Source organism: Coloeus monedula (genome assembly GCF_965178545.1).
Source record: "Coloeus monedula genome assembly, chromosome: 2".
Taxonomy (NCBI): Eukaryota; Metazoa; Chordata; class Aves; order Passeriformes; family Corvidae; genus Coloeus; species Coloeus monedula.
The window spans coordinates 22,121,544-22,148,700 of NC_138782.1; the positions used below are offsets into that span (position 1 = coordinate 22,121,544).

The 27,157-nt window shown below is 42.7% G+C and overlaps 1 protein-coding gene across 1 annotated transcript; it reads left to right on the forward strand.

Moving 5' to 3' along the window:
* Window positions 1–2,549: 2,549 nt before the first annotated feature.
* Window positions 2,550–8,508, forward strand: SLC30A10 (solute carrier family 30 member 10; the record flags this gene model as incomplete). Its single annotated transcript, XM_082277076.1, has 4 exons — window positions 2,550–3,063; window positions 3,511–3,594; window positions 7,042–7,278; window positions 8,033–8,508. The coding sequence occupies 4 exons, from the start codon at window positions 2,550–2,552 to the stop codon at window positions 8,506–8,508; spliced, it is 1,311 nt and encodes a 436-aa protein (XP_082133202.1).
* Between the last annotated feature and the right edge of the window lie 18,649 nt (window positions 8,509–27,157).

Consider the following 27,157-nt stretch of genomic DNA (forward strand, 5'->3'; position numbering starts at 1 on the left):
AGAAGATCAGCAGATACAGTGTCAGAGCTGAGGCTCTGAACACATACAGCTTCTGACACCTTCAGAGTCAGCTGTAATTGTGCTCCATGTCAGAGGACTTAGTCACAGCCTTATTTGCTGAAAACAATATTTTTAACACCATTTCTTCAGAATAACTGTGATATTTTTATGTTTTGAAGTGAGTTCAGGGCTATGAAACTTCCTTTTTTTCAAAGAGGATTGATGTATATTTTTCACAGGAGGATTAATGGTGTTTCAGCTACTGTATTATATGTCTTCCTAAAATAAAAGCCACTGGAAATTCCTTTCAGTTCTATGAAGGTACAGTTAGCTTCAGAGAGTTGTCTTTTTTTGTCTTTTTTTTTTTTTTGATTGTAAGTGAAGTGCCAGAGGCAGAATTTTCTATCATTAATTATAGTAAAGAAGATGTAGTCTGTAATTTTAAAATTTATATCTGACTATTTATCTTCCTATAACTCATATTTTTCTTCTTTCTTTTCTTACCTATGTCCCACTGCTTTTGATTTGGATCAACCATTAAAAATCTCGTATCCTATGTTGGTAGTAGTAATTATAGAGCTGAAATGTGTGGTGATGTAAGTTACTCCGTTTTCTCCCACAATTGTGTTCATGTTTATGGTAAGGTTCATTTCAGTACATTTATTTTTATGAATTTATAATAATAATAAATAATAATTTGCATTTTACTGCATTTATTATAACAATAAAAAAAAAAAAATTTGCACACCACAGAATATTGAATGTGTGAATCTCTGGTTAATTGGGAGTTGTGTGTTAATTCCTTGCAGGGGAGACTATCCCCTGAAAGGCTACTCAAGTTCACTCCAGAGGTTAAAATACATCTTGGGTTCTGTGCACAGAGTTAGGCGAAATGGAGAGGCCTCCTTTAAAAGATGTATTCAACCAAGGGCTCAAACTCAATCAACAGCCGTAACAATGCAATTGCGTCAGAGCTAGAACAAAGAGGAAATTCCTGAGGCCCTGAAGGGATTTCTGGCTGTAGAGAGCACTGTCTTAGGTAGGTGGGACAAGATAGTGTTTCTTGGCCTTGCTGGTTTAAAATCTGACAGTGATGGGTGCTTTGTCAAGCAGGTGAAATGTGTGATGTGGCATTTCAGTGTGAGTTGTAGCTGCTGAAGCAGTACCTCAGCACTGGTTTGCCTCTGGCATAGCTGACGTGCTCCAAACTCTCACAGGATAACACCTTAAGGACATAATTTTCTTTAGGTCTTATATATTTTATTATTTTTGGGATGAGTTCTGGTATTGAGAACCCCATTGCTGAGGATAGCTTGATTTCACAGCAGCTCCTTTAGTTGTCCCCATCAATTTGAAATGATGTATTAGTAGCGCAGCTCAGTCCTTTTTCCCTTTGCCAGCAGGGCTGTCATTTTCCCAAGAACTGTCCTAAGAGCAACAACAACAAAACATCTACAAATACAAGATAGAGGTTTACTACTATATTATGGTTCTTGTAGACTTTCCTGTAGGTTAAAAAGTGCAAGAAATTATTTTTCTTGTAGGGTGGTGATAGATTTGTGCACACTAAGGTATTATTTTCATTGAGTCATAAAATGTTAAGGGTTGGAATGGACCTTAAAGATGAAGTTCCACATGCTTAGACATCTCCCACTAGAACAAGTTACTCAAAGCCCCATCCAGCCTGGCCTTGAACACTAACAGGGATGGGGCATCCAAAACCACCCTGGGCAACCCGTGCCAGTATTTCACCATCCTAAATTTCCTCTCTTTCGATTTGTACCCATTATTCCTTGTACTATCACTGCAGTTCCTGAGGAAGAGTCCCTCTCTTCAGGCTTCTCTTCAGCCCCCCTTCAGATACTGGAAGGTTGCTATGAGGTCTCTCCACAACCTTCTCTTCTCCTCAAGGTACAGCTCCAACATTCTCAGCCTGTCTTCCTAAGCAAGGTGCTCCAGTCTTCCTATCAACTTTGTGACCTCCTCTGGACTTGCTCCAACAGCTCCATGTCCTTCTTCTGTTGGGGTCACCAGATCTGGATGCAGCACTGCAGGTGGGGTCTCACCAGAGTGGAGGAGAGGGGGAGAATCACCTCCTTTGACCTTCTGGCCACGCTGCTTCGGATGCAGCCCAGGATTCGCTTGGCTTTTTGACACACCTCTTTAAAGACTGGTGGCTGGAAACGAGCTAGCTCAGTAGACGACACTCTGTCCTTTGGTTTGGCACTTTCGTCCCCAATAAAGCACCAAAGGACCGTAACTGTTGGATCGTTGGAACTTCACCGTCTCGGGGTGGCCGGAGCGCAGGCAGGACAGCCTTGGGCAGCTGTGCCTGCCCGAGAGGGCCCTTCCCCCGCCGCCGCCCGGCTCCGCGCCTCCCCGCGGCCCATCTCTCTTCCGTTCATTGTGCGTTTGGCTGATTCCGCGTCCCCCGCCGTGGCCGCTCGGGGCCCGCGGTGCCCGGGGCGGGGCGGGGCGGTGCCCCCGGGCGGGGCGGGCCGGGCCGGGCTCTTATTGCGGAGCGTTACCGGCGGCAGCGCGCGGCCGCCATGGGGCGGTACTCGGGCAAGACGTGCCGCCTCATCTTCATGCTGGTGCTCACCGTCGGCTTCTTCGTGGCCGAGCTGGTGTCCGGATACCTGGGCAACTCCATCGCGCTGGTGTCCGACTCCTTCAACATGCTCTCGGACCTCATCTCCCTCTGCGTGGGGCTCTCCACCGGGCGCATCGCCCGCCGCAGCCGCCGCGGTCCCCGCGCCACCTACGGCTACAGCCGGGCCGAGGCGGTGGGAGCGCTCAGCAACGCCGTCTTCCTCACCGCCCTCTGCTTCACCATCCTCGTGGACTCCATCCTTCGCCTCGCCCGGCCCGAGCCCATAGACGACGCCCAGCTGGTGCTCATCGTCGGCACCCTCGGCCTCGCCGTCAACGTCGTGGGGCTCCTCGTCTTCCAGGACTGGGGCGCCTGCTGCCGCCGGCGACGCCCGTCCGCTCCTCCGCCCGCGGCCGCCGCGCTGCGGGACGTGCCCGGTGGCAGCCCGAACGGCGAGGCAGATGAAGCAGGTGCCTTTCGGCTGCACTTCGCCTCCCCGCCTTCCCCTTGTGTCCCGCATCTCTCCCCACCCTTCCTTCCCTTCAGCATCCTTCTCACCCTTCCGTACCCTTCCCCATCCCTTCTCTCCCTCTCGTTTTCCCTCGGGACCCGCCGAGATGTTGGCCCAATCCTCTGGGCCCTTTCAGAGCCCCAAGGCCACCCGGGGGCTTTCACTAAGCCCACTCAGGCACCCGCCGCCTCTTTCACCTTGTACTTTGCCCTGGGCTTCTGGGTGTCCTCTCGGGATGGGGGGAGGAGGCGTTGCCCAGGGAACGGCATGGGAAATGTTTTGACTCGTTTTTATGTTTTCTTCTTGTCATCTTTGAAATAAGTTGATTTTGAGAAGGTTTTGGTTTTTGATGTTTTTTCTGTTTGTAGAACTTATACACAACACAGCGTTTCTTCTTTGAATGCAGGTGATTCACCAAATGACCAAAAGAGCCCTGAAGAGGGGTCTGAGAAGAAAAAAGAGAAAAAGTCTGAAGCATTGAACATCAGAGGTATGGCATAGGAGTATACTGCTAATGTTATATTAACTTCAAACTCTTTGTGGTTTTCATTTCAGATTTACATACACACACACAAATATCAGCAAGAAGGGGAGCAAAACCCCAGGACTCTTCTATGTATTTGGATCCAGTTATCTCTGCTGGAAAGGTTTTGATTGTATGAAATAGCATAAGTAGTAACAAAATAGTGTCGTGCTGGTTTGGCTCTGAGTGTGCTCACAATTTGATTTTTATTCTTAGAAGAGTACAGCTGAACATTTGGGAAGGACACAATCCCTATTGCACTAAGCTCAAGTCATTACAGGCTTTACAGGAATGTAACACAGGTAGCTATGAGGTGCATTTTTGAGTGTCACTGATGTAGTAGTTGACCAATTTTCAACCTTAAAATGCTTTTGGGTAGAAAACAGAAATCCTTCTAAATCCCAAGGCTGATAATGTTTTATTGTCAGCATAAGAAAAAGGATTCTGAAACCGGTGCTTCAGCATGGTGTTTTTGCAGACCCCTGAAGTGTGAACCCATCCCTGTGAGAGTCTGTGACAGGATCAGCCCTTCCTACGTTGTAATTCAACAGGTCTCTGGGAATCTGTGGAATGAAGCATAAAGCTCCTCCTAGGAATAAATTACCCACGTGTCTCTCCCTGTCTGTGTAGGCGTTTCCATGCATACACTTTTATGTGTGTACTCTGAGCAGGGCAAAAAGCAGATGTCTTTGAGGATATGAAATACGGAGTTTGTCCCCAAGGAAAGGACTGTCAGAAACCTGAATCAGAACAGTAGTTTCAGGCTTCTTATGGTCACCTCTCAGCAGCTGATATTCCTCTAAGGTTGTGTAAGTTTGCATTGCATAAACTCAGCTTGAGAGGTCAATGTGGCAGTCAGACACCTGGGCTTGCTGGGGTCTTTTTGTGTGTATGTGTGACTGTCTGTCTTTCAAAAGTGTTTGCACAGCTACACAAATGCTTCTGTAAGGGAAGATGATTTGGAAAATCAAACCATGTGCTAGAGTCACAACACTTGCCTGAATGACTAGAAGTTGGTGTCACTGAAAATTATGGCATTATAGTGGTAACTGTTTGAGCAGGATAAGCAAACTGTCACACTCAGGGATGGAGGAGAGAAGAGTGAGAAACCAATTACTTTAGAGAAGGCCTTGCTTGCCTGAACCACAGTGCTTAGGTATAAAGATGCTGGAAGCTTTCAAAAATGTCTGAAAGATAAGAAGTTTTGTGACAGTTATTTTAAGATACTTTTCATCTTCGATTTTTTAGAAAGAAATTTTTAAGTGCTACTTCAGTATGTCACCTTAGCAAAACCTATTTTTATTATCTTTATAAATATTCTTTGCTTCTGTAGTCATAAAGATATGTGTCTTTGAAATTCTGATTCAATCAATACTTTTCATTTTAAGTTGTCTACATAGCTATACGTCGTGATCACCTGGCAAAAAGTTCTTTTGTTGTGGAATACGAGCCTCCCTGAAAAACATGGCTGAACAAAATGGATTGACAGAGGGATGGATTCCTTGGTTTTTAGAACTGGTAGGAACAGGAATCCATAAATTCTGCCTGGCAGGATTAATTATTGTAGTGTGAAATTATTCCTTTTACTTCTTGAGCATATGCAGAGTAGTTCAGTGAGACTTTGCAAGGCAAGTTGTTGGAAACAGTTACCTATGGTCTTACCATACTGCTTTGGTTCTGTAAATACTCATTTTCACTTCCAGCTTATAATCATAGTCTTTGGGATTTGATAGGGAAATGGGTTCATTTCTGTCTGGGCCCTAATTCTGTGATGCCTTACCAAGATGTACATATTAATGTTGTTAAGAATGTAAAATAAGCATTTTTCCAAATTCTGTGTTCTCAATTACTAATTCATCAAAATTCTGACATAGTTAGTTTTTTTCTTAACTCAAAAGAAGGCTTTCTGAAACATTTTCCTGTTCTTTATAAGCTGTGCTCTCTTGTTAGTTGCCTGGGCAATGCAATTGCATCCTGCCTGTCCCTCTTTTTAGTGCAACAGCTGATAGCCCATGCTGAATCAGGACTATTTGTAAATGAAAAGGAAACACTGCAACACTGTTAGGAGGAGTAAAACCCCATGGTAGACTGCCAAATGGGACAGAACACGCCTGACTCCAGCAGAAAGAGCTGGACTCACTAGGAGTTTGTATTTTCTTATCTGACCCAAGTGATTTGGAGGAGCTCCAGAGGTTGTGGCCTTCATTTCTCACACAGATAAAGGTGTGTGTGCAGAGCTGGCAAGGAACAGCAGCACAGGCACTGTTCTAGGGTTAATCCAGTATCCAGCATCATCAAAACTCTTTGCTGTGTTGTTAATGAGTTTTGGGGGAGCCTTTTAAGGCTTCCCTAGCCCAGAGGAAGGGATTAAATGGCAGTGAAGCACTTGAGAGTGTATGTGATAGGGTTGTTAAAAGGAGACGGTTCATTTCCTTCTTTCACAGCTTCCCCCCCCAAAAAGTGCTAAGAAATTGACTTCATATAGAGAGAGACATTTGGAATTCAGGCATGGGTTGGAATAAAATCTGAGTTTGAACAGTAAAAACTAACAAAAATGGAGTGTGTTTGAGAAGTGATGGGAAGAGCAAAGCTTATGTAAAGTAGTAAAAAGAAAAAGAAAAAAAAAGGGACTTCTTGGGTTATGGTAACTGTATAGCAGAAAACCAGCTTTGGTTATTGTAGTTTAAAGAGCAGCTAAATATGTTACGGTTTTGTGTCTTTACCTTTTGTACAAAACCTTATTTTATAAGATGTAAGAAGAGGTACCCAGCATTCCTCTCAATTTAGAGTAGTCCAGGCACTAAACCATGTGAGTGACCCTAGATTTTTGGCAGGTCAGAAGACTAGTAATATTGATGGAACAATATGACTGGTAATCAAGCTTGATCTGAAAATTGGGGTCTGAGGGTATTTGGAGCCAGCTTAGAGTTCACTTAGGCAATTTTTCGGATTTCCGCGGTGTCACAGAAACTCATGGGGGAGGGTAACTGTTGCTGAGGGTAGTCTGTGGCTCTCAACTTCCAGGGTAGAATGGGTAAATTTAGTCATCAATTTTTAATTTAGATTTAACGTGCCAGGATCTCTTAATAATCTTCATGCATTTAAGCAAGCACATTTTGTGTTGCCATGGCATTGCAGTTGGACAGCAGTTGCTAGCATACCCTACATGCTTAATAATGCATCCCACTTAAACAGCAGTTCTTCAGAGTCAGTATTTCCCTTGCTTTTTTTCCAAAAGCTGTTACTGGAAACTTTGGTTTCGATATTAATGGCTGGAATATTGCATTCTTCATGTCAAGTGGAACATACTTGAAAAATGTAGCACTACATTCCCCTCCAGGAAAAAAAAAAACCAAAACAAAGCAAAAAACCCCAAACCCATCCCACTAATGGAAATTGTGCCATTTGTTTCAGGTGTTCTTTTGCATGTTATGGGAGATGCACTTGGATCTGTGGTCGTGGTAGTTACTGCTACTATCTTCTATGTACGTCCTCTGGGGGCTGCTTCGTGTAATTGGCAGTGCTACATTGATCCGAGCCTGACAATAATTATGGTGTTCATCATCCTGTCTTCTGCATTCCCACTTATAAAGGAGACCTCAACTATTTTGTTGCAGATGGTCCCCAAAGGTGTTAATATGCAACTACTGAGTAAGTCAAATTTGTTGTTGAAATGCTGTTAATTTTAATGGTGTATTTCAATGCATATGTTATTTGTGGAATGATATGTTTGGATTATTTACTCGTATTAGCTCTAAATTCTCAAGAACTGTGAGAAACAGTCACATGCCTGTGTCCTAGCAACATGACTCAAATCTCTCTGGATTAGTTAAAGCATGCATTTTGAGAATGTGGTACTCCAACAATACATCAAACATACCAGATCTTGAGCTGTTAATGCTTTGTGTTGGTTATTTGTGAAAAAAACAATGTCGAGTTACAATCTTTTCCAACCCTGCAGTGGCTACTTCTGAAAGGCTGCCAAAACATCTTAGAAATTTCCATTTAGGTTGGGTAATTTTGTAGCTCTTAGTGCTGTTCACACTGGTTAATTGTGGAGTAGCACTGGGTATTTCTGGAATTCCATCATGCTCAAGGGCTAAAGAAACCAGAAGATATGGGATTTTGATAGAGGAAGTGATGCTGTAAGGTTTCCTCTGTGAACAGTTGGTAATTGCCATTAGGGAGCCTGAGGGGTGGGTGAATCCAAAAGGAAGGATGGGCTGTTCATGCAGTCACCTGGAGGCTGAACTGAAGGCAACTGGGAGTAGACATATTTTATCAAGTATATCTGTTCTAAAATGATAGTTTTGACCCTGCTGCTTTTGAATAGGGTGCCTAGTGAGACAGCTGATCATTAATCAGTGCACCAAAGCCCCTAATACCTTTCTCTTATGTCTTCCAGCTGACAGACTAGCTCGTGTACCAGGGGTTAGCAGCTTCCATGAGGTGCATGTCTGGGAGCTTGCAAGTGGGAAGAATATTGCCACCCTTCATGTCAAGTGCCAAACCCCTTCTGACTACCAAGATGCTGCTTACAAAATACGGAAGGTTTTCCACGAGGCAGGAGTCCATTCTGTGACCATCCAGCCTGAGTATGTTGACCACAAGACTTCTCATCTACTGTGCAGCTCACCCTGCATCTCAAAATCTTGTGATTCTCAGCTGTGCTGCAGCCAGAGGGAGCCCCCCAGGGCTAAAACGAATGGCTACATGGAGAAAAGAGAAAGTTGCCTTTCCACACAGCACAAAGACGATGGTTCAAGGAAAAGTGACATTGAAATTCCTGTGGAGGACCCAGTGGCAGAGGAGAGCGTGAGAAACGCGAAAAATTGTGACGTGTCTGATGACAAATCACAGTTGTGTGGTACACGATTTTAGGCAATTCCCTCTGCTCTGTGTCATGTTTTCATGGAGCAAACATATCCTGGTTGGGAAGGGGGGCATCAGTCATTGTAGCTGATGTAGGTGTGGCAAAAAGATTTCTGTGCTTTAGCTGTAAACCAAAATACACCTAAACCCCCCTTGTACCTGAAATAAGGATTAAGATTTCCACCAAGGCTGTTGTGTTCAGCTAAGATTTTTGTGATGCAGCCTTACCCAGTTCCTTACCAAACTAAGGGTGAATTCCTGCTGTTAGAGTGGATGGGGTGTATCTCTCTCTGTCTGCACTGATGTTTGCTGTTCACAGCCAGTGGCACTGGGAGAGAAACTCTGGCCTTTCCTGCTGAAGAGAGCTGTTTCTTAAAAGCTCTGTGGCCAGTTAATGACTGTACTGGGCTGAAGTACTGTATATTTACAAAGGACTTCAGTAGAGATGCTTTACTGATCCTTCAACCCCATTTTTGCATGGACAGTTCATTTTTCACAGTAACACTTCTGGGCAGTGGGGTTTGTGAATGAAATTAAGAGTATCTAAGGGGAAGCACTCAGGAATTTTGACTTGTGTTGTTTTCTTGGTTGACTCCTGTATTTAGGGACAGAGCAGAAGCTGGTCTTGCTTCTCCACAAATAATACTGGAGTCTCAGCCTAATCACAGATGAGTGTGCTAAGGAATAGACTGCTTTCATGAAAGCAAATAAATACCTACTAGGATTGTCTGTATGGACTCTAGCAAATGGAAATGCAGGCAGTCATCCAAATAACTATTATCTTTTTCACTGCTGTGATTGTACAACTCAGTCCTTTCAAATTCTTTTTATCCTTCTCCTGACAACACAAGTTCTAAGAGCCATGGTCTTATTTCATCATTGTGCAGGATGATTGCATTATCTTTAACACTGAGTCTGTCATTATTCATGCTGAATAAATAAGCTAATGTGTTTATTATGAACAGTTGAAATTCTGAAATTCTATTATTAAGGCATAATTTAATATTGTATTAATTAATGAAGCACCTTTAAAGTCTCATATGCAGTATTATCACTCAGAGGGAGCTTTAAAAAAATTAAACCAGGAAATTTTTCCTGGTTTTGTCTCGATTATTTCTTCTTGGCTGGTTTTAAAGGTCTGAACCTTACCCTCTGCCCTGGCTTTCCTCCCCCTGCCCAAAGGTGTCTCTCAAAGCATATTTAGTGAAGGAGTTCACTATCTTTTTGCTGCTTGCTCATTCTGAAGGTATGCAAGGGTGCTCTAAGGAAAACAAGGTGATGTGTGCCCTGTTACCAGTGCTGGATTTCAGGTGCATTCCACAGGGTTCTAGGAGAGGAGACTCACTACCCAATCCACACTGAGTCTAGTGCTTGGTCTCCCTGGCTATGCAGATCAGATCCAGAAGATTCCAAATACATTCTGCTGGCAAAAGCCGCCTTTCAGTGGTCTGTGTGGCCTGGAGAGGCAATTTCATCCATTTATTCACAAGGACACCTTTGTGAAATAGAGGTGTCTTTACCTCAGTGACACCTTAACAGAAAGGGCAAATTGATTTCCAGCCTGGGCTGGGAAAATACCAGGACCTCCTTGTAAGGATGGCTTAAAAGCAGCCAGCTCCTTATTAATAAAGATGATTGCAATAATTCAATGGATATTAAAACACAGAATGATATTTTACTACTTGGAATGTGGTATTTACTGAAGCAGTGATTCCAGTCTAAATAGAACATTTCTGGAATCATAATTACCCCTTTTAAACAAATTTTTGGGTGAATTAAGATAAGACATTTTATACTATTACACTGTAAGTTTGTATTATACAAATTAACCTATTTGTTAATGTAATTAAGAGCTTGATCCTCCAGCCTCTTTGATTCCTTTGGCAACAGCAGGATCTTGCTTGGCAGTTATTGCACCAGCTAATGTAAATCAGGAAACATCGTAAGAATTGCTCTGTCTTTTACAAGCATGTGCTGTGAAGTAAGACAGCCCTTTGTTCTGTTCTTTTTTTTGCTCTTTATTTTCATCTGTGATGGTGTTTTGATGTAAATGAAAAATGTATTTATCGTGTTTTTGAGAACTGGAATAGAAAGCTCCCAAAATAACAACAAAGTCTGTGGGAGAACTTTCTTCACAGATATCCTCTAAAACAAGCACCCTTTCATAATTATGCATTTGTATCCTAAATTAGGTGATTATATATATACACACACACACATTTTATTAAATGGTTGAAAGCTGGAATGGCAGTATTTACTCTGGGATTAAAGAAAACTAGTATGTGTGATGTTGGGGCATTTGTCAAAATGGGCAATTTTTATTCTTCCAGTGTTAAAACCGTGGCTATGTATTTTTAAATTTTTTAAAAGTGTTGTAATCTCAAAATACAATGAAATAACATCCTTAAACTTTTTTTCTCGTCTGGTTGAATGTACTGTAACTGCTGCTTGTGAATAAATGGGAAAATACTAGGCTTATAGAAATCTTCATATCTAGAAAACAAACAGATTTTAAAATTGCTTTATTACTTAAGCAAGCAAAACCAACAGAGCTGTGTTATTTATGAGATAAACCTTGCTTTTTTTTTTTTTTTTTTTTTTTTTTTTTTTTTTTTTAATGTTGGGACTTTCAGGGTATGCAACCAAGGCTTCTGACCAACATCTTTGCCTTCCTTTCAGTAACAAAATATTTTTCTCCTGTAGTGTGTGTCCCCTCTCTAATTCTGGGGGGGACTCCATTCCAATGAGTGTGTATTTTGTGTTGGCCTGTTTCCCTTCAGTTCTTGGCATATCTCTTCTAATTCTGTTGAGGCAGGCTTCCCTCATTTTGAGATATAGTATATTTCCATGTTAGCCCTTATCTATGGGCAGTTGTTCTAAATTCAGTTTTGTAGTCTATTGCACTGTCATAAAAGCTCTGTTCTGGCCTCTTTAGCTGAATTGCTTTGTTTGCCTCCCTGACAAATGCAGGTTGATTGTGCTGCTCTGTCCCCTTCAATCACTGCCTTGTGATTGTCTCTCGTGGCTTTCACGTTCTCTTGCAATGATTGTCCCTTTCTGTCCATTGCTGCTGGTGGCAAAGGAAATCTGCTTAAATTATATGTGACTTTCAACTGGTTGTCCAGCTCCTGTGGATGTGATCCATAGCCAGTCATACATGTGACCTAGTAGGATGATGATGAAACCTTTGCTAGGCTTGCCAGATCATTCTGGAGTAAAAGTGAAACCTGGAATAAGTTAACATGACATTGAAAGCAAAAGCAATTTACTGGCCTTCATCAGTCGTGTGCCTTTTCTTAAAGGGAATCAATTCTTTTCACCTTTCCTTATGTGCCAAAAGTGCCAATTTGATTTTTAATGTTTTCTTCTTCTGTAGCTCTCTAAACGTAGGCGTTGCCTTTGCTCTTCATTATAAAGAAAACTGCTACTATTTTCAGGACTATTGCCTTTGTTTTACCACCTTTTCCTTGTCTTCTTTACAATACTTACTTTGACTCATGGTGCAAGTGTGGTTTTTTTCTTCTTAATGTTCTTTTTGTTGTCTCTTCAATAAAAGCAGGATGGTTTTGATAGTCTGGTCATGGTGGTGTACCAATAATACAGTTCAGAAATACATTTTTATGTATAGGTTTAAATTTTGCACTCTATTAAAATACACCCACTTTCTGGTTTTGCTATGTTAAACACACCTTACCATTGCAAACCAATTTTTGCCCTTTTTTACTTTTTCCTCTACTTTCCCTCTCCCATTCCTGGTTATAATGCTTATTGTCCTGAATAGTCCCTTTTATTCTGAACTTTGAAGGAACCACACCAGCACCTGAATTTTTCCCAAAGTGAAGTTCACTATCCAAGTTCTATGGATGGCTTGATGCTAGTTATTCCAAGGACTATTTTGTGTAGTGTGGTCTGTGTAGAAGTGTTATCTAAGTAGTCATCCTGAGGTAGGAACACATATGTTTATGTATATTTAAATTCTTTATGAACACTCTAACTGAATCAACTTCCTAAGAAAGTTTGATTTCTAAACGTGGGAAGGTAAAGTGAAATCAGGAGGGTTCCTCGGTCATTAACATCTTGGGGGAAAGCTTAGTGAAAGATAATTCAAAAGCTATGAACATTCCTATGGGTTCTACTACTTACTCTGCTGTACAGTGGAAGCACTTTCTATATTAAATACTTTATTTGAACAGTGATACCTTGATGTGAGGATGTCACTGTAAAAGATTGTTACATTTATGGAGCTGTGTTGCTTAAAAATTTCCTCCAGTTTTTCTGTTCCTGATGTGATTTAATGTGCCAAAATGTAATTTCCATGATTGCTGAATCTCACTGGGGTTTTATTAACCATTAGTGAGAAATGACTTAAGGTTTTATGTACAGCTATATTTTTATCAAAATGAAGTTTGAATGTCTTGTAAATAAAGTGTATTTTTAAATAAACCTTTGTTCTGAGCTTGATGTTTGCTAGCAATAGGGAGCTTGTGTCTCACTGGATAATTTTAGGATCTTTGTATGAGTGAAGTTTGTTCTCAACCTGTGAGCTTGTTAATGTTGCAAATTTTGTATGTATTTAGAAGAAAAGGGGATCAGCACTCAAAAGCTTTTCTCCTGCAAGCAGCCTTGCATTTTGCCACATGGAGAAAGTTGAACGTGTATATTGTGATTCGCACTCCTGGGTTTCATGACCTGAATGTGTGTGCTAGAAATGGGGTGAGGTCTAACACTACAAGTTTAGGTGCCGTTTTTGGAACAGCAGTCATGGAGATGTCCTCATATGTTTGTCTTCTTAGCATCAGTATTAAGTATCTGCCACCTGCTCCCTACCCTGTTGTGTCCAATTCTCCAGTTGTTCATGTCCCTACTTACTTTGTTAAGGATAATCAATAAGGACGCTGTGGTCATTGTGCTTGGTTTGTTTCTTTTAAGTCCTTTGAGTGTGTCTGAGTAGCAGATGCTACATAAATGCTCCATAAGAAATGCAGTTCAGGTTTGGCCAATACGTTGCCTGTGCTCGTGTGCGTGGTTGGTATTACTCGGCTTGTAGATGGTGGATGACTGGTGATTTGGAAGACAGAACTGAAAAAGTTTTAAAGCCATTCCTGACAAAATTAAAATTACACATAGATTCATAGAAGGTTAAGGGGTTGGAATGGATCTTAAGCATTACTTAGTTCCAAACCCCTGTCATGTGCAGGGACATCTCCCCCTGGGCCAGGTTGCTCAAGGCCTTGTCTAATCTGGTCTTGAACTCCAGTGTTGGGACATCCACAACCGCCCTGGGCAACCTGTTCTAGTCTCTAATCACCCTCACAGTAGAGAATTTCTTCCTAATACCTAACCTAAATTTCCCCTCTCTCAATTTGTACCCATTATTCCTTGTACTGTCACTGCAGTTCCTGAGGAAGAGTCCCTCTCTTCAGGCTTCCCTGTAGCCCATCTTCAGATACTGGAAGGTTGCTATGAGGTCCCTCCACAACTTTCTCTTCTCCACGATGAACAGCTCCAACATTCTCAGCCTGTCTTCCTAAGCAAGGTGCTCCAGTCTTCCTATCAACTTTGTGACCTCCTCTGGACTTGCTCCAACAGCTCCATGTCCTTCTTCTGTTGAGGTCACCAGATCTGGATGCAGCACTGCAGGTGGGGTCTCACCAGAGTGGAGGAGAGGGGGAGAATCACCTCCTTTGACCTTCTGGCCACGCTGCTTTGGATGCAGCCCAGGATTTCCTTTGCTTTCTGGGCTGCAAGCACCCATTGCCAGCTCATGTTGAACGTTTCATCCATCGTCACCTCCAAGTCTTTCTCCACACAGCTGCTCTCAATCACTTCTCTGCCCAGCCTGTGGGTGTGTCTGGGATTGCCATGACCCAGGTGTAGGACCTTGCACTTTGCTTTGTTGAACTTCCTGAGGTTTGCAGCGGCCCAGCTCTCTGGCCAGTCAAGATCCCTCTGGATGCCATCCCTTCCCTCCAGTGTGTTGACTGTGCCACACAGCCTGGTGTGACCAGTGAACTTGCTGAGGGTGTCCTCTATCCCAGTGTCCATGTCACTGACAAAGATACTGAGTAGTATTGGCTACTACAGTACTGACCCCTGAGGGACACTGCTCGTCACTGATCTCCACTTGGACAATGAGCCATTGACCACCCCACTTTGCGTGCAGCCATTCAGCCAGTTCTTTATCCACTGAGTGATCCATCCATCAAATCCATGCCTCTCCAATTTGGAGACAAGCATGTTATGCAGTACAGTGTCAAACACTTTGCAAAATCCATGCAGATGATGTCAGTTGCTCTGTCCCATCCATCAAAGCTGTAACCCTGTCACAGGAGGTGAGCAAATTTGTCAGGCATGATTTCTGCTTTGTAAAGCCATGGTGGCTATTACCAGTCATCTCTTTGTTTTCCATGTGCCTTAGCATAGTTTCCAGGAGAATCTGCTCCATTCTCTTGCCTGGCACAGAGGTGAGACAGGCATAGATTTTGTTGAGAACCTCAGCCTTCTCTTTGTCCAGGGTAGCCAGGTCTCCTCTTTCCTTACAGAGAGAGAAAATATGCTAAAGAGAAAAAAAAAAGTTATGAACAGAAAATAAATGTTGAGGGTTTAGCTTAACCATTATTGGTTGTACGTGAAAATTACTGCAGCAATGCTGCCCAAGCAATCCTGGGATTATTTTACAGAGATATTAGATCATGCTCTGATCAATAATTGTTGAAAAAAAACCAGTTTTAGGACAAGAAGAACAAGGGCTGATAGATTTGGACCATGTGATTTTAACCCTGACACCTTAGGAACAGTTTCTCTGTTGCACAGACTGACATAAAGCACTTGAAATTCAAGGACTTCTCTATACAGAGGCCCTCATTTTGTATCTCAGTCTTTCTGGAGCAGAAGGTATTTTTCCATCTTAGAGGGCTGCTACTGTTTTGATACTTTTCTACGCTCCAAGAAGTCACAGAAATAGGATGAGTTTGGGCTGGATGTGGTAGACTGTGCTTTTAAAACAGCTTCTAAAAAAAAGTCCACAATCTGTATAACTTCTTATGCATTCAATATTAATTTATGCAAAATGTTTACACATTTTATGTTATATGTTTGCAATTACAGTTTGTTCTGTTTCCAAATGTGCGGTTTTAAATCCATACCCTTCTGCAAGGATGTTTTAGGTGGCTGCTATGGATTCCCCACAAATGGGTGCATGTCTATCTGCTGAGGCAAGTGCTTTCTGATCTGGTGGAGATCTTGTTCTGACCCAAAGCTGTAGTAAGAAGTGAGGAAATAGCAGTGATCACAAATGGGGGATGAAGAGTCAGTTAAATTGTCTGGCAAATTTAGAATATATCTGGGGGGAAGTTACTGAATCTTCCAGTTAGGATAAGGCAGAGGTTCAGTAAAACAGAATAGGAGATGTGCAATGAAATGCCAGTGGGAGCTAATCAGGGATGAGTAAGCCTCTGTCTCTTCAAGGACGCAAGCTTTGCTCTCTGATTCAAATATGGAATTTATTGTTGAATCCTAGTCATATTTTACAGACAGAGAGTTATTTTGCTATAAAATGGTAGCCAGAAAAGCATAATTGCAATGCTTACCATCAGCTCTCTAGAGAGCCACCGGAGGTTTGTGGTTGAACTTGTCTCTGCTGAAGTTACATTGGCTGTCTGATGAAAGAAACACATATCTTGGTCAATACAGATAGCAGGCATTTCAACAACCAGGAATTATTCTCAGCTACTTGTACATTGGTCAATTAATTATACCTGGGGTTATTCCCAGGCACAGGGAGCAGCCGGCACACAAAAGCTTGTACCTATGCTGGGAAGATAGTGCTCGCTTCAGGAGAGGGTGGCTCCCTGCTCATGGCCAGCTCAGATTAGGCCCCTGACTCTGGACTGTACCTGGGCATGGAGAGCAGTAATTGGCATGGTCTGTGAAAGACTTGAACACCTTACTAATACAGATTATCATGGTTCATTCCCAGCTGTGGTTTAATTTGCCAGTATTGGTGAGGCCCTTGGTCCCTGAGCCTCCGCTCTGTTGTGCAAGGTAGCAGGACCTGCAGGTAGAAAAGGAGATGAGGCTGGTGGTGGTTTCTTGGGCTCAAGGGTGGAAAGGTTTCCTCTGCATCAGTGCACAGGGCAAGCTGAGAGGGGAGAGGCTGTCCTGATCAGCAGTGCAGTCAGCAGATAATGCTATCAATCCCAGCTCCTTGCATTGCTCTGGAAATGAAAGGTGCAAGGCAAGTGGCACGTTCAATATGACACTGCCCTTTGCTTTACCTCCTTCTGGTCCTAGGACATTCTTACTTTTTTTTCAGTGTTCACTCATGTTTAATAAACTCTGTGTCTGTTTAACCACACACTGCTGACCACCCCGTGGTGAGGAGGTGGAAACAAATCTATGGTAAGAGGCTTCAGGGTATGTGTGGGGAAATAACCCAGTGATGAGTTTATACTAGTCATTGACACAGTAGGTCCACAGCCTAGAGGACAGAATATTTTGCAAGCAAAGGATTGCATAATTCAAGAGGTAGAAAGCAACTTTTTTTCAATGAACACCTTAAAAATCAGTCTTGTAAAAAGCATCTGATGTGGATGAGCTGATCCACCAAGCTGTAAACCAGGAAGAACAACAGGCAATGGGAAATCAGCTCAGTGAATGTCATGACATCTTGCAGAGCAGCACTCTGATTAGCTGTTTCTTTTCAGAGTTGCTGTATGAAGCCAAGATGGTAGCCTTTCTGCATATCCCAGTTTCCTTTGCCCAAACTGGTCACAGAAAGTGTTTTCTTATGGCTGGGCTTTAAGAGCCCAGCAGTGTGAAGGGTCTATGCAGTGACAAAACATGCACCAGCAGCATAGTACCTGCAGCTCTTTGTGCTGGTTGGTGCACACTTCAACCAATTGCCCTCAAATGATTTTGCTGACATTGCCATCTGGGGAACACCCTTCTACTCATGAACTTCTCTGGTGTGTAATTTCTAAGAGTGTGAGTGTTCAGTGAGCCCTCTGTTGTCTGGGTGTAGCTTGATAGCTCGTGACAGGCGGAGATAATCTCGGCCCCGTGGCCTTTGCGTGGCGCTCAGAGGAGCTGCTCCCCAGCCCTTCCTGAGGAGGAGGAGGGTCCTGCTTCTCACCCACAGCCAGGCCAGCTCTGGGGGAGAAGACCTGTCGTGGATCTGCTCTGCACATCTGTGCCTGTGCTGTGGCAAAGGGATGTCATGCATCCCCCAGGACAAACAACTTCAGCTGATGATGGAGAAGGTTTTGCTGAGGATTTCAGAGGGGGAAGAGTGGGAGCCTGGGGAGCTCCCTCAGCGGCCCCCACAAACCCTGTTCTCGGAGTGTCACTTGTGCTTTTCAGCATAGTTTCTGAGGTCATCTACAAGTGGGCAGTGGTGTAAGCATCTTTCTGCCTCCTACTCCTGATGCTTGTATTTGAAAGGAAGTGACTTCCTTGAAAATGTGTTGAAGCTTTTTTATAATTTCCCTTGATTCCTGTTGTCTCCGCATACAGTTTTTTCATTTGTTTGCAGTAACTCCTATTTGCCTCTGCCCTTTATTATATGAAATATGGAATCTCGTTTTAACCACCCAGCTCCTTACACTCACAGTGACAACAAGTCCATCTACCCCTAGAAGTAACACTGGCTCAACCTTTATGCCAATATGCTGGCATTGTGTGCCTGCACTGAAAAGAAAGGAAAAAGAAAAAGCAGAGATCCCAAAGTAATATTCTCCTAAGAGCTGTGAAATTCTACAAATAATGAAATGGATTATGCTTCCTCCTGGTTGTCAGGCAGGGTATTGCTCCTTCAAGAAGGAAACTGATCTTTTTGGGTTAGTGGTTGGGCTGACATGAAGGCTATTCCCAAAGCCTGCCTTTGGCAGACTGAGCATCAATGTCCTCGTGCTTCTTTGCCAGCCCAAGAAGAAAGGGATTTGGCTCCTGATGCAGGAACACAGGAGCAAACTATCTGCTGGTGGAAGCAAGCAGAACTGTGTTGGCTAGAGGGAAATATTGGCTATTTTCACCAGCTGAAAATCTGTCCCTGTGCTCTGCTCTTCTCCACGTGACAGGGAACTGGGCTGCCAGCATGGCAAGGAGGGATTACACAGCGACTCAGCTGCCACCTTAAGGGCATGAAAATTTACTTTTCTGGCTACAGTGGGGATCTCCAGGGACGATGGAGCAGCAGGGCAATCACCCCCACTTCCTCCTGGTTCCTGCACATGTATGTATGTATGTATTATTTCTGGCAGAAGTCAAAGGCTTCTGCAAATTATTTTATATTTGCAACCCCAACTAACACGTTAAGCTTCCTTCTGAAAGACAAACACTGTCTCTCCAAGCACTTTGTGTCCTGGCCAGAGAATAATCATGTGAGGCAGCAGCAATGGGAGGCTGAGGGGAACAAAAAGGAGCCTGGCTCACAGAGGTCTTTCAAAGCAGTTGCTCACTTGGCCAAAGCGTTCGGCAGTGTGCCTGTGCCTTCTTTGAATCCAGCATCTCTGTCCAGCCTGCGCTGAGTGGGTCAGGGCAACCTTCTTCATATGGGACACACATAAAGCAAAAAATATTCTGGACAAATGTGGCTTCAGGACAAGGATCCATAAGGAAGAGATGTATGGAGTGTCTTGTAGCATGGAGGTTGTTTCCACAGCAAGTGCCAGCAGCAGTGGGTCTGATGAAGTGGAGAAATGTCTCATATTTAGGGCACATTGACATATATGCATGTATTTATTTTTGCATGCACACACATATCTAGGCACACACACATGATACTGACCGTACATGGCCATATTTATTACCATGTACCAGCAAATGCAAGTTCTTGCTTTAATCACAGTGCCATACAAATACAGTTTACTGAGTATCCCTGATATCTTCTTTCTGGTGTCTCCTTCCTGCTTATCATTTTTAAACTGGACCAGTTCAGTGTGTCAGGACTTCACAGTTGCCCTTTAACTACCTGCGTGTCTGCCTGGCAGAAACAGCCAGCACGTAGAATCAGGGGTTTGAGTGTATTTGGTATATTTTCTTTACCATTATGGAGCCCTGCCATGTGGATCCCAGCTGTATGAGGCATTTTTCTGCTAGGTACTGAAGCTGTGTCAAGGGCAGAGGCATAAAAAGTGGACTTCCATTGTCCTGGTGTTCACACTGATTTTCCATGCTGGGGTTGATCTGGGTAGAGAGGAGCACAAAGGCGGTCTTTAAAAGTTTACTAGATGTGCACAGGAAGAAAGGAAGAGGGCATGGATAGACAAATAAAGCCAATCCCCCTGGAAAAGTCCTCCTAGTGCTTTGTTCAGTGGGTAGTTACTACTTCAACGCAGGTTTTTGGTGGCAACAGCCACAATCTGACCAGCTCTTATCACCCTCCACAAGCATGGGCCCTGCTCCACCTTGCCTCTATCTGGGGACTCCAAATTTTGGCCCATCCAATCCTTTTGATTACTTTCCTTCTGCTTGTTTTCTCAGATGCTTTCTCCTTTGCCATCCAGGGCCCCCCTAATCTCCTTTCTTCCTTGCCCATCTGTTCAGGGCTGCCAATCTCTCCCTCCCCAGCATGACGCTGCCCAATTTGCAGCTGCTGTCCTTCGGCTTAGAGACCTTCTTAACTTGGTCCTGCAAAAAATCTAAAAGGGAGGCATTTGAAGTGACCAGGTCTGGGGCTTGAAAGTGCAGCCAGCTTCAAAACTAACCTGCTTTTCACAGAACTGCTGTTCAATTGTATATCTAGACCCAGATATTGAATATGCATTGCTGGCCAAATTTCTCTTTTCGATTCAGAACTGTCAAGAGGTCAGAAAGTTTGAAGATGTGAAAACCCACCTTAGTTACTGTGGCTAAGTTGAAGTGTTTTTTAACACTACTACTACTTCCACCACCACTAACATGAAAAGAAAGGCTGTGGTGACTAGTTCCAAGCAATTTGGAGAAGAGAATCAATGCAAAGATACTCTGCAATATTGCTGCTTAAGGAAACACTTGTGAATCCTCAAAGATTTTGTGTGAAACTATGTAAAATCAAGAGTATGGGAAGTGTTTGGCTTGACTCTTTTCTGCAGTGCACCTTCAGGGTCACATAGTGACACCAAGACAAAGCTCCCTCCAGCTGATGAGTGTTCTCCCTTTGGCAAACACCACAGATAACCTCAAGATCATCCTTGAAATCCTGCTCATCCACAGCACTGACAAACCACCTCTTTTTTAAATCTGTTTTTTGTCTTATTTGAGACCAGGCTGGCTAGACTGCAGCCAGCTGGGCCTGCCACAAGGCTGACCTGTGCTCAACTCCTGCCTTTGCCACTTTGGTCCGTCTGCCTCCAGCAAGAGTGCTCAGAAAAACCCAGAGCATTTTCTGAGGCATGATTTTCTCAAGACACTGAGAGCATTTTAGAGCACTTGGGGTGATCATAAGGTCAAGAAGAATGCACTTGCATGTATCTCTTGTTCTTAATTTGTTGTTCGGAGCAGGGAAGAAAAGAGGGTGTTTTGGGTTCAGTGACAATAGAGGTTTATACATGCTCTACACTCAGCACTATGTGCTTTAGCATAAACCTGCTGACCCCTGGGGAACTGGCACTGTCATGATAGCAAGCAGACATTATGAGTAAATGCCTACAATAACCTTTCATATGGTGAAAGATTTCCAAGGTTTACAGCTTTGAACCTGTTATCCTCTACCAGAATAATACAACTGTATTTACAAAGTGATAACAAGGGCACTTCTGTTGAGATAAGCAATTTTTCTTGTATGAATGATTAAACAATTCTGACTAATTTGACTGCCGTTATACATCTAAAGAAAAGAAATCTAACAGATCTTGAGCAAAGATTCCAGGCCCTTAACCTTTCAATCTGATTAATTAAAAATGAAGGTCAGCTGATTTGAAAGACTGGTGGTTAATTAAAAATGAAGTTCAGCTGATTTGAAGGACTGGTGATTCCACCTTTACTGAGATCATGGGCACTGCAAGACCTGTGGGACTGAACCTTATGAACTTCCACTGTGGCACCCATCATGGCTGTTTGTTCTTACTGGCTGAACCAATGACTCCATTCTCTCAACTCTTTTCTTTTTAATTCCCCCTCTCCTTTGGGCTTTCAGTGATAAGAGTATGTCAATGAGGTTGACTTTTGTTTGCCCAGCCGAGCATTGTAAAGGAACCCTCTGAAGTCCTGTTTGGTCACATACTAGGGGGTAAATATTTAAAAATGTTAATCTATATAGAAATATCCTGAAGTTTATTACTCTAAATATTACTAATTGTTTCTTTACTAGGAGAGCACCTGAGAATGAAGGTCAGACCCCTGTTTTGCCAGATGTACTAGAAACATAAAATGGGTGGCACTTCTGAGCCTGAAGAGTTTAAAATGTAGAACAAATTCTCAAACTTCTGGTTGATTTGAGAATTTTTTGATGTGAATTTTGCTTTCAGTGGTGTTTGGTGTGATTAGCTAAACTAGCTATGGTGAAAAGCATGTCAGGAGCATGTGTTACTGTTCTTTCTTTGTTGTTTTGTCTTGACTTAGCTTTAGCGATACTGAATCCAGTTACAAGTTAGTACATCAGGATTTATGCATGTAGCTCTATTTTAGTGAGCAGACTCATTGATTTCAATGGTTCTATAAATAGCTTAGGCTTAATAAAGGGGCTAAGAAGTTAATGAGTCTACAGCTCTGAAAGGAATGCTCAGACTGGCTCCCAGTCCTGGTGCCTATATCAAGCTCTGTGCTTCACCTGTGGTTTCAAAAAGGAAGTTATCTGGTCCTTGGACACAGGCCTGTGGCAGTCCAGGGGTGATATCCTTTTGTAGGTCTTAGATTGGCAATATAATTCAATTAATGCTTTCCAAGAAGTATTTCAGGAAGTCCTACATGAAAAGTAACAACGTTTACTTTTATGGAAATCGTGCTGGAGTTGTCTGGGAGCAGAGGTCTGTACTATCAGGAATGTTATTATCTGCCTGAAGCAGTTCCTTTGTTTCTTATCTGCTTATCACACTGTGCAGCCAGAAATCTCCTTTCTGTCAGCTGTACACAGAACAACTTAGGCATTTATTTTAAACTGTGTGGGTTTCTTGATGAACAAGTAATGAACTACCTAGCCTGCTTTTTGAAAGCATGCACCTCTTCTATTACATTGCCCAGGGATCAGAAGCTGTTCTGTGTAAGAGAACTATACATTTACTTGGTAATTCCCTCACATGTCTTGCATGATCCTGATGAGCTGCCCTCCCCTACAGCTGCAGTGAAACACTTGCATCTCACAATGGAATAAGGTAACTTAATGTATACTGAATCACACTTTAGTTTTCATTCAACAGGAAAAAACAGAATGAGTGAATTGCTGTTATCTTAGTGAAGCCTTTGGCTGCACATGAATCTGTCTGGGCCTGATGCAACTAAGCAGGGTCCAGTTCAGTGCTTGCTTGAGAGACAGTAAAAGTGGCCTGCTTAGACTTTGGGTTTATTTCTGAGGAATGGAGGGTGACTGTTATCTCTTGTCCTCATCTCCCATGTATGCCCAAAATCCCCTGGGGGAAGGTGAGATGTCAGTAAAACAGAGAAATCATATGGGAATTCATACTAAATGGTGGGAAGATAGAGGGCTGAGTCAGACTTCACCTTTAGACTTGAAGATCAGCATAATCTCCAGAGCCATTATGTAAGAGCCTGGCTCTAAGTGTTGCTCTCTTTGCTGTGACAAAAGCCAGAGATGCAGGCCTGATAAATATTGTACTGACTTAAATCTTTCACTTGCTCTGGCTTCATATTGATGTTGCAAATGGAAATTATTCTGATTGATGCTGGAATAAATCAAGGTAGGGTCTGCGCCACGGTATCTTGAATTCTCAGTAACAAGTCTAATCTCAATGGCAATAGGTTTAAAATCCTAGTGAGTTTACTAGGTACTGGATCATGGTCAAAGTTAAAGATTTTGATGACTCATGGGATTTTGGTCTCAACAAAGAGCTCGTTCTTGAGTCAGTAATAATTTGTAATAATGATTCATAGAAGAGACAGAAAGTGGTGGTCAAAGGTGAGATGAATCATATTGCCAGTGAAGCTCCATTTTGCTACTGAGTCATGCCTTCCTATGCCAGAAGAAAGAGTAATTTACATTTGCACTCTCATAGCTGCATTACATTTTCTGTAATGCAGCTATGAGAGCGGCTTCAGGAAAATCTACAGCTTTTGAACTACCAGTGTTTTGCAAACAATAGCATTCCCCACTTGTTTAAAACCAGCATTTTCTCTTCTCATTGCCACTCTTAAATATACTCATGGTTCTCTGCTCTTCTACATCAACTGCACACAGCCTGAGACTGGCAGTGCTGCGCTGTTGATACCACTGCTGTTCCTCCAGCGCTGCCAGGAGCAGCTGCAGCATGGAGCAGGCTGTGAGGTACCTGGAACTGCGCTAGCTGCTGTCCCTCTGCCTGGATGGGCATGGTGTCATAGTATTTCCTCCTTGCTCTTCATTTTCATCTCATGATTTGAGGTGCTGCAGGCTAAACTGTCACCTGTGTCTCATTGCCATCTGCAGTACTTCAGCTACAGAGGCAGTCAGGTCTCTGCTAACGCTGTTTGAATTCAGCCTGTTGAAGATCCAAATTCATTGAGGTCCTTACAGGGAGTCACACGTTGCTGTCCCAGAGACTGGGAAGTAGCTTTTTGGGTTTTTTTGGATGTGGGAGGGACCTCTTGCTGGACTCCTGACTCATCCTTTTGTTTAAGTCGGTACTGCAGGGGATGCATTTGTTCAATTTGTTCAGGTTAATGTGTGCTAAGACCGCCTCCCAAAACAGCAGCATTTATGCGTGTTCAGTACAAACAATCCCAAAGTAATAAACCCAAATATTTCATGATGTTATTAGATAAAAACAGATGAAACAGCATAGGGGAGGAGACTGGTGCTGGTTGTCTTAGGCTAACAAGTACATTGTGACATAGTATTCCTCATACAAGGAAATTGTAATGAATAAACCAGTGACCTTAGGGCTGTCTTCCAGGTGAAATATGAAGCAAGGTTTAAAGTATATAAGGGAAGACCTCTGAATAGTACTGATCTTCCTCCAAAATATGATTTAAAAATCTAGTTAGTGAAATTTCTCCTGCAGAAAAAATATCCTTTAGTGAGTTCATTTGCAACATTATACCTAGCAAACAGAAGCCTACAAGATTACTTAATAATGTATTTAATAAACCATTCTGGTTATTAGTGGGCTGAAAATGGGTGGTCTTAAAATAGCACTCATTGGAAGAAAACTAGTGCTGCAAATACCTAAGATGAACACAACAAATTTCAAGTCTGAAAATCATAATAAATGGATCACCCAAGATGGTCTTTCTTAAATTAGATCTTGGTCTCAAAGAGGATTGCCTGAAAGAACTCATTTCCCCTTTGCCATAGGGTACAGGGTTTTTTCAGATATCTGCCCATTTACCACTAAACTCTGAGTTAAAGCATTTTCAAGATACATTTCTGCATGATGTGACTAAAATCTAGGAGATGTAAATGGTCCTAGGAAGGCTATTTTATATTTGTTTGCTGCAGACTAATGATCACTAATTGCCAGCAGACTGATGGGGCATAGGGATGATGGAGTTAAGATCAATGTGAGGGGAAGACTGGAAGAACGAACTTCCGGAGAAAGTGAGAGCTTTTCCACAGTAAAAGTGGTAAAATATTTCAAGTCATAGAATCACAGAACATCTTGAGTTGGAAGGGACCCACAGGGGTCATCCAGCTTCTGGCCCTATGCAAAAGAATCCCTGAAAACATTATCCAAACACTTATTGAACTCTGTCAGGCTTAGTGCTGTGACCACTTCCCTGGGGAGCCTGTTCCAGTGCCCAACCACCCTCTGGGTGAAGAACTTTTTATAATATCCAACCCAAACCTTCCCTGACACAACTTCAGTCCATTCCCTCAGGTCCTGTCACTGGTTACCACAGAGAAGACCACAGTGCTTGTCTCTCTAAAATGAAGGTGCAGGTATTAAAAAGCAGGATAGAGTAGAAAAAAAGTATTTCAAAGTCTGGGAATTACTTAAGGAAGAAGTATAAGAAATATTAGCTAAAAGCTATATCATTTTTTTTCATTTAAAACCTTTCCTCCAAAAACTTTTTGGAATTATTTTTCTGAACATTCCTCTGCTTGTGGCTGCCTACCTCCAAGCTGGGAGAAAACTTGGCTGTTCCAAAGGCCAAGCACAATTATAAGTTAAAAAGTAAACCAGACGAACCCCCCATCCCAAACCCAGTTTGTTTAATTATGGGTACTTCAAATATATTTTCTTGCAGTATGTTGAAATTAATTTTTAGCCATTTCTTCCCTGATATGCAACAAGTCCTTGTTTCTTTTCTGCTCTAGAAAATAGCAGATTAGTTGTTATCATTGCTGCATGCACGCACAAAGATAGCAATGCCTGTGACACAGGTATCCACATTTTAACATTTGAGATATTTTAAATAAAAGTGAGCGACGTGGAAACTAAAGAGAATTTCACCCATGATAATTAACAGTTGAACTCAATAAGTCTCATGACCGTAATACGCAAGAATTTTCCATTGCACTTTCTCCTCTACAACGGACATATCTGATTTTCTTTATAGGTTATTGAAGTATCACTGGCCAGTCATAAAATATGACCTCTTTTCCCTGCAAAGAAAGGAATGTCCTGGACACAATTTATGTGCATCTTCTGATTGCAGGACACACCAACGCTTCTGAGTCTTCCCTGGAGGCTCTTCTTTCTACCATGCAGGACCATTCTCTATGCTAAATTTATCTAGCACAGTATCAGGGCCAATCTAAAGTGGAAGTGATTTCCCTTGCAGGAAGCATTTCTTAGTTGAGTAGATAAATGTTAAGAAAGGATGGAAAATTACTTTGCTGTAGCCAGGAGATGTGGTGTAGGGATTTGCAACTAGAAGTCAGTGCTGCAGAGCCTTTCTTAAAAAAAAAAAGTTACTGTTTGCTGAAAAAGACCAGTAAAGCAGAGGCAGAATGAGACATTTTCTACCAAACAGCAAGATGTCATGACAAACACTCTGCCTACACATCAGTTCCATTCGGATCCATGACGCAGATCCCGGAGCCCATTTGTGCAAGTCATTGGAGCAATCTGGTGGCAGTGAGTTTGCTGCTCTGCTATCAGCCTTTCCTGGTGGTCATTGGGTTCACCTTATGATTTGAGTTCACTTATGGGGTGGTTAACAGCCTTTAAGAATTCGCTCTTTGTATGTAAGGATGGATTGTATACCCTGAACTCTCTTAATCTCTGAATGCTATAAATGGTTCTATGCCCTTGACACGCACAGGTTTTTTGCAAACAAGGCCCATTCAGTGCTCACATTGAGTGAAGGCACCAGCCTCTGGGCTATCTCTGTCCTTGGGTTCTTTACGTCTTCCTAGGCCAGAGATCACCTCCGGGCCACTGGCAACATCTACTTGACCCATTCCTGCCTCCTGTTGATATCATTCCCCAGTGCCCTGAATGAGATCAACCTCTCCCTGTATGGACAAACAACAAACCATTTGCTCCAGGGTCAATTTCAGTCCTCACAACTGGTCTATTTTTCTCATTTTAGAGCTGTTTTTCACCAAAACTTGTGAGCACAGCTCCTGAAAAATCAGTAGCAA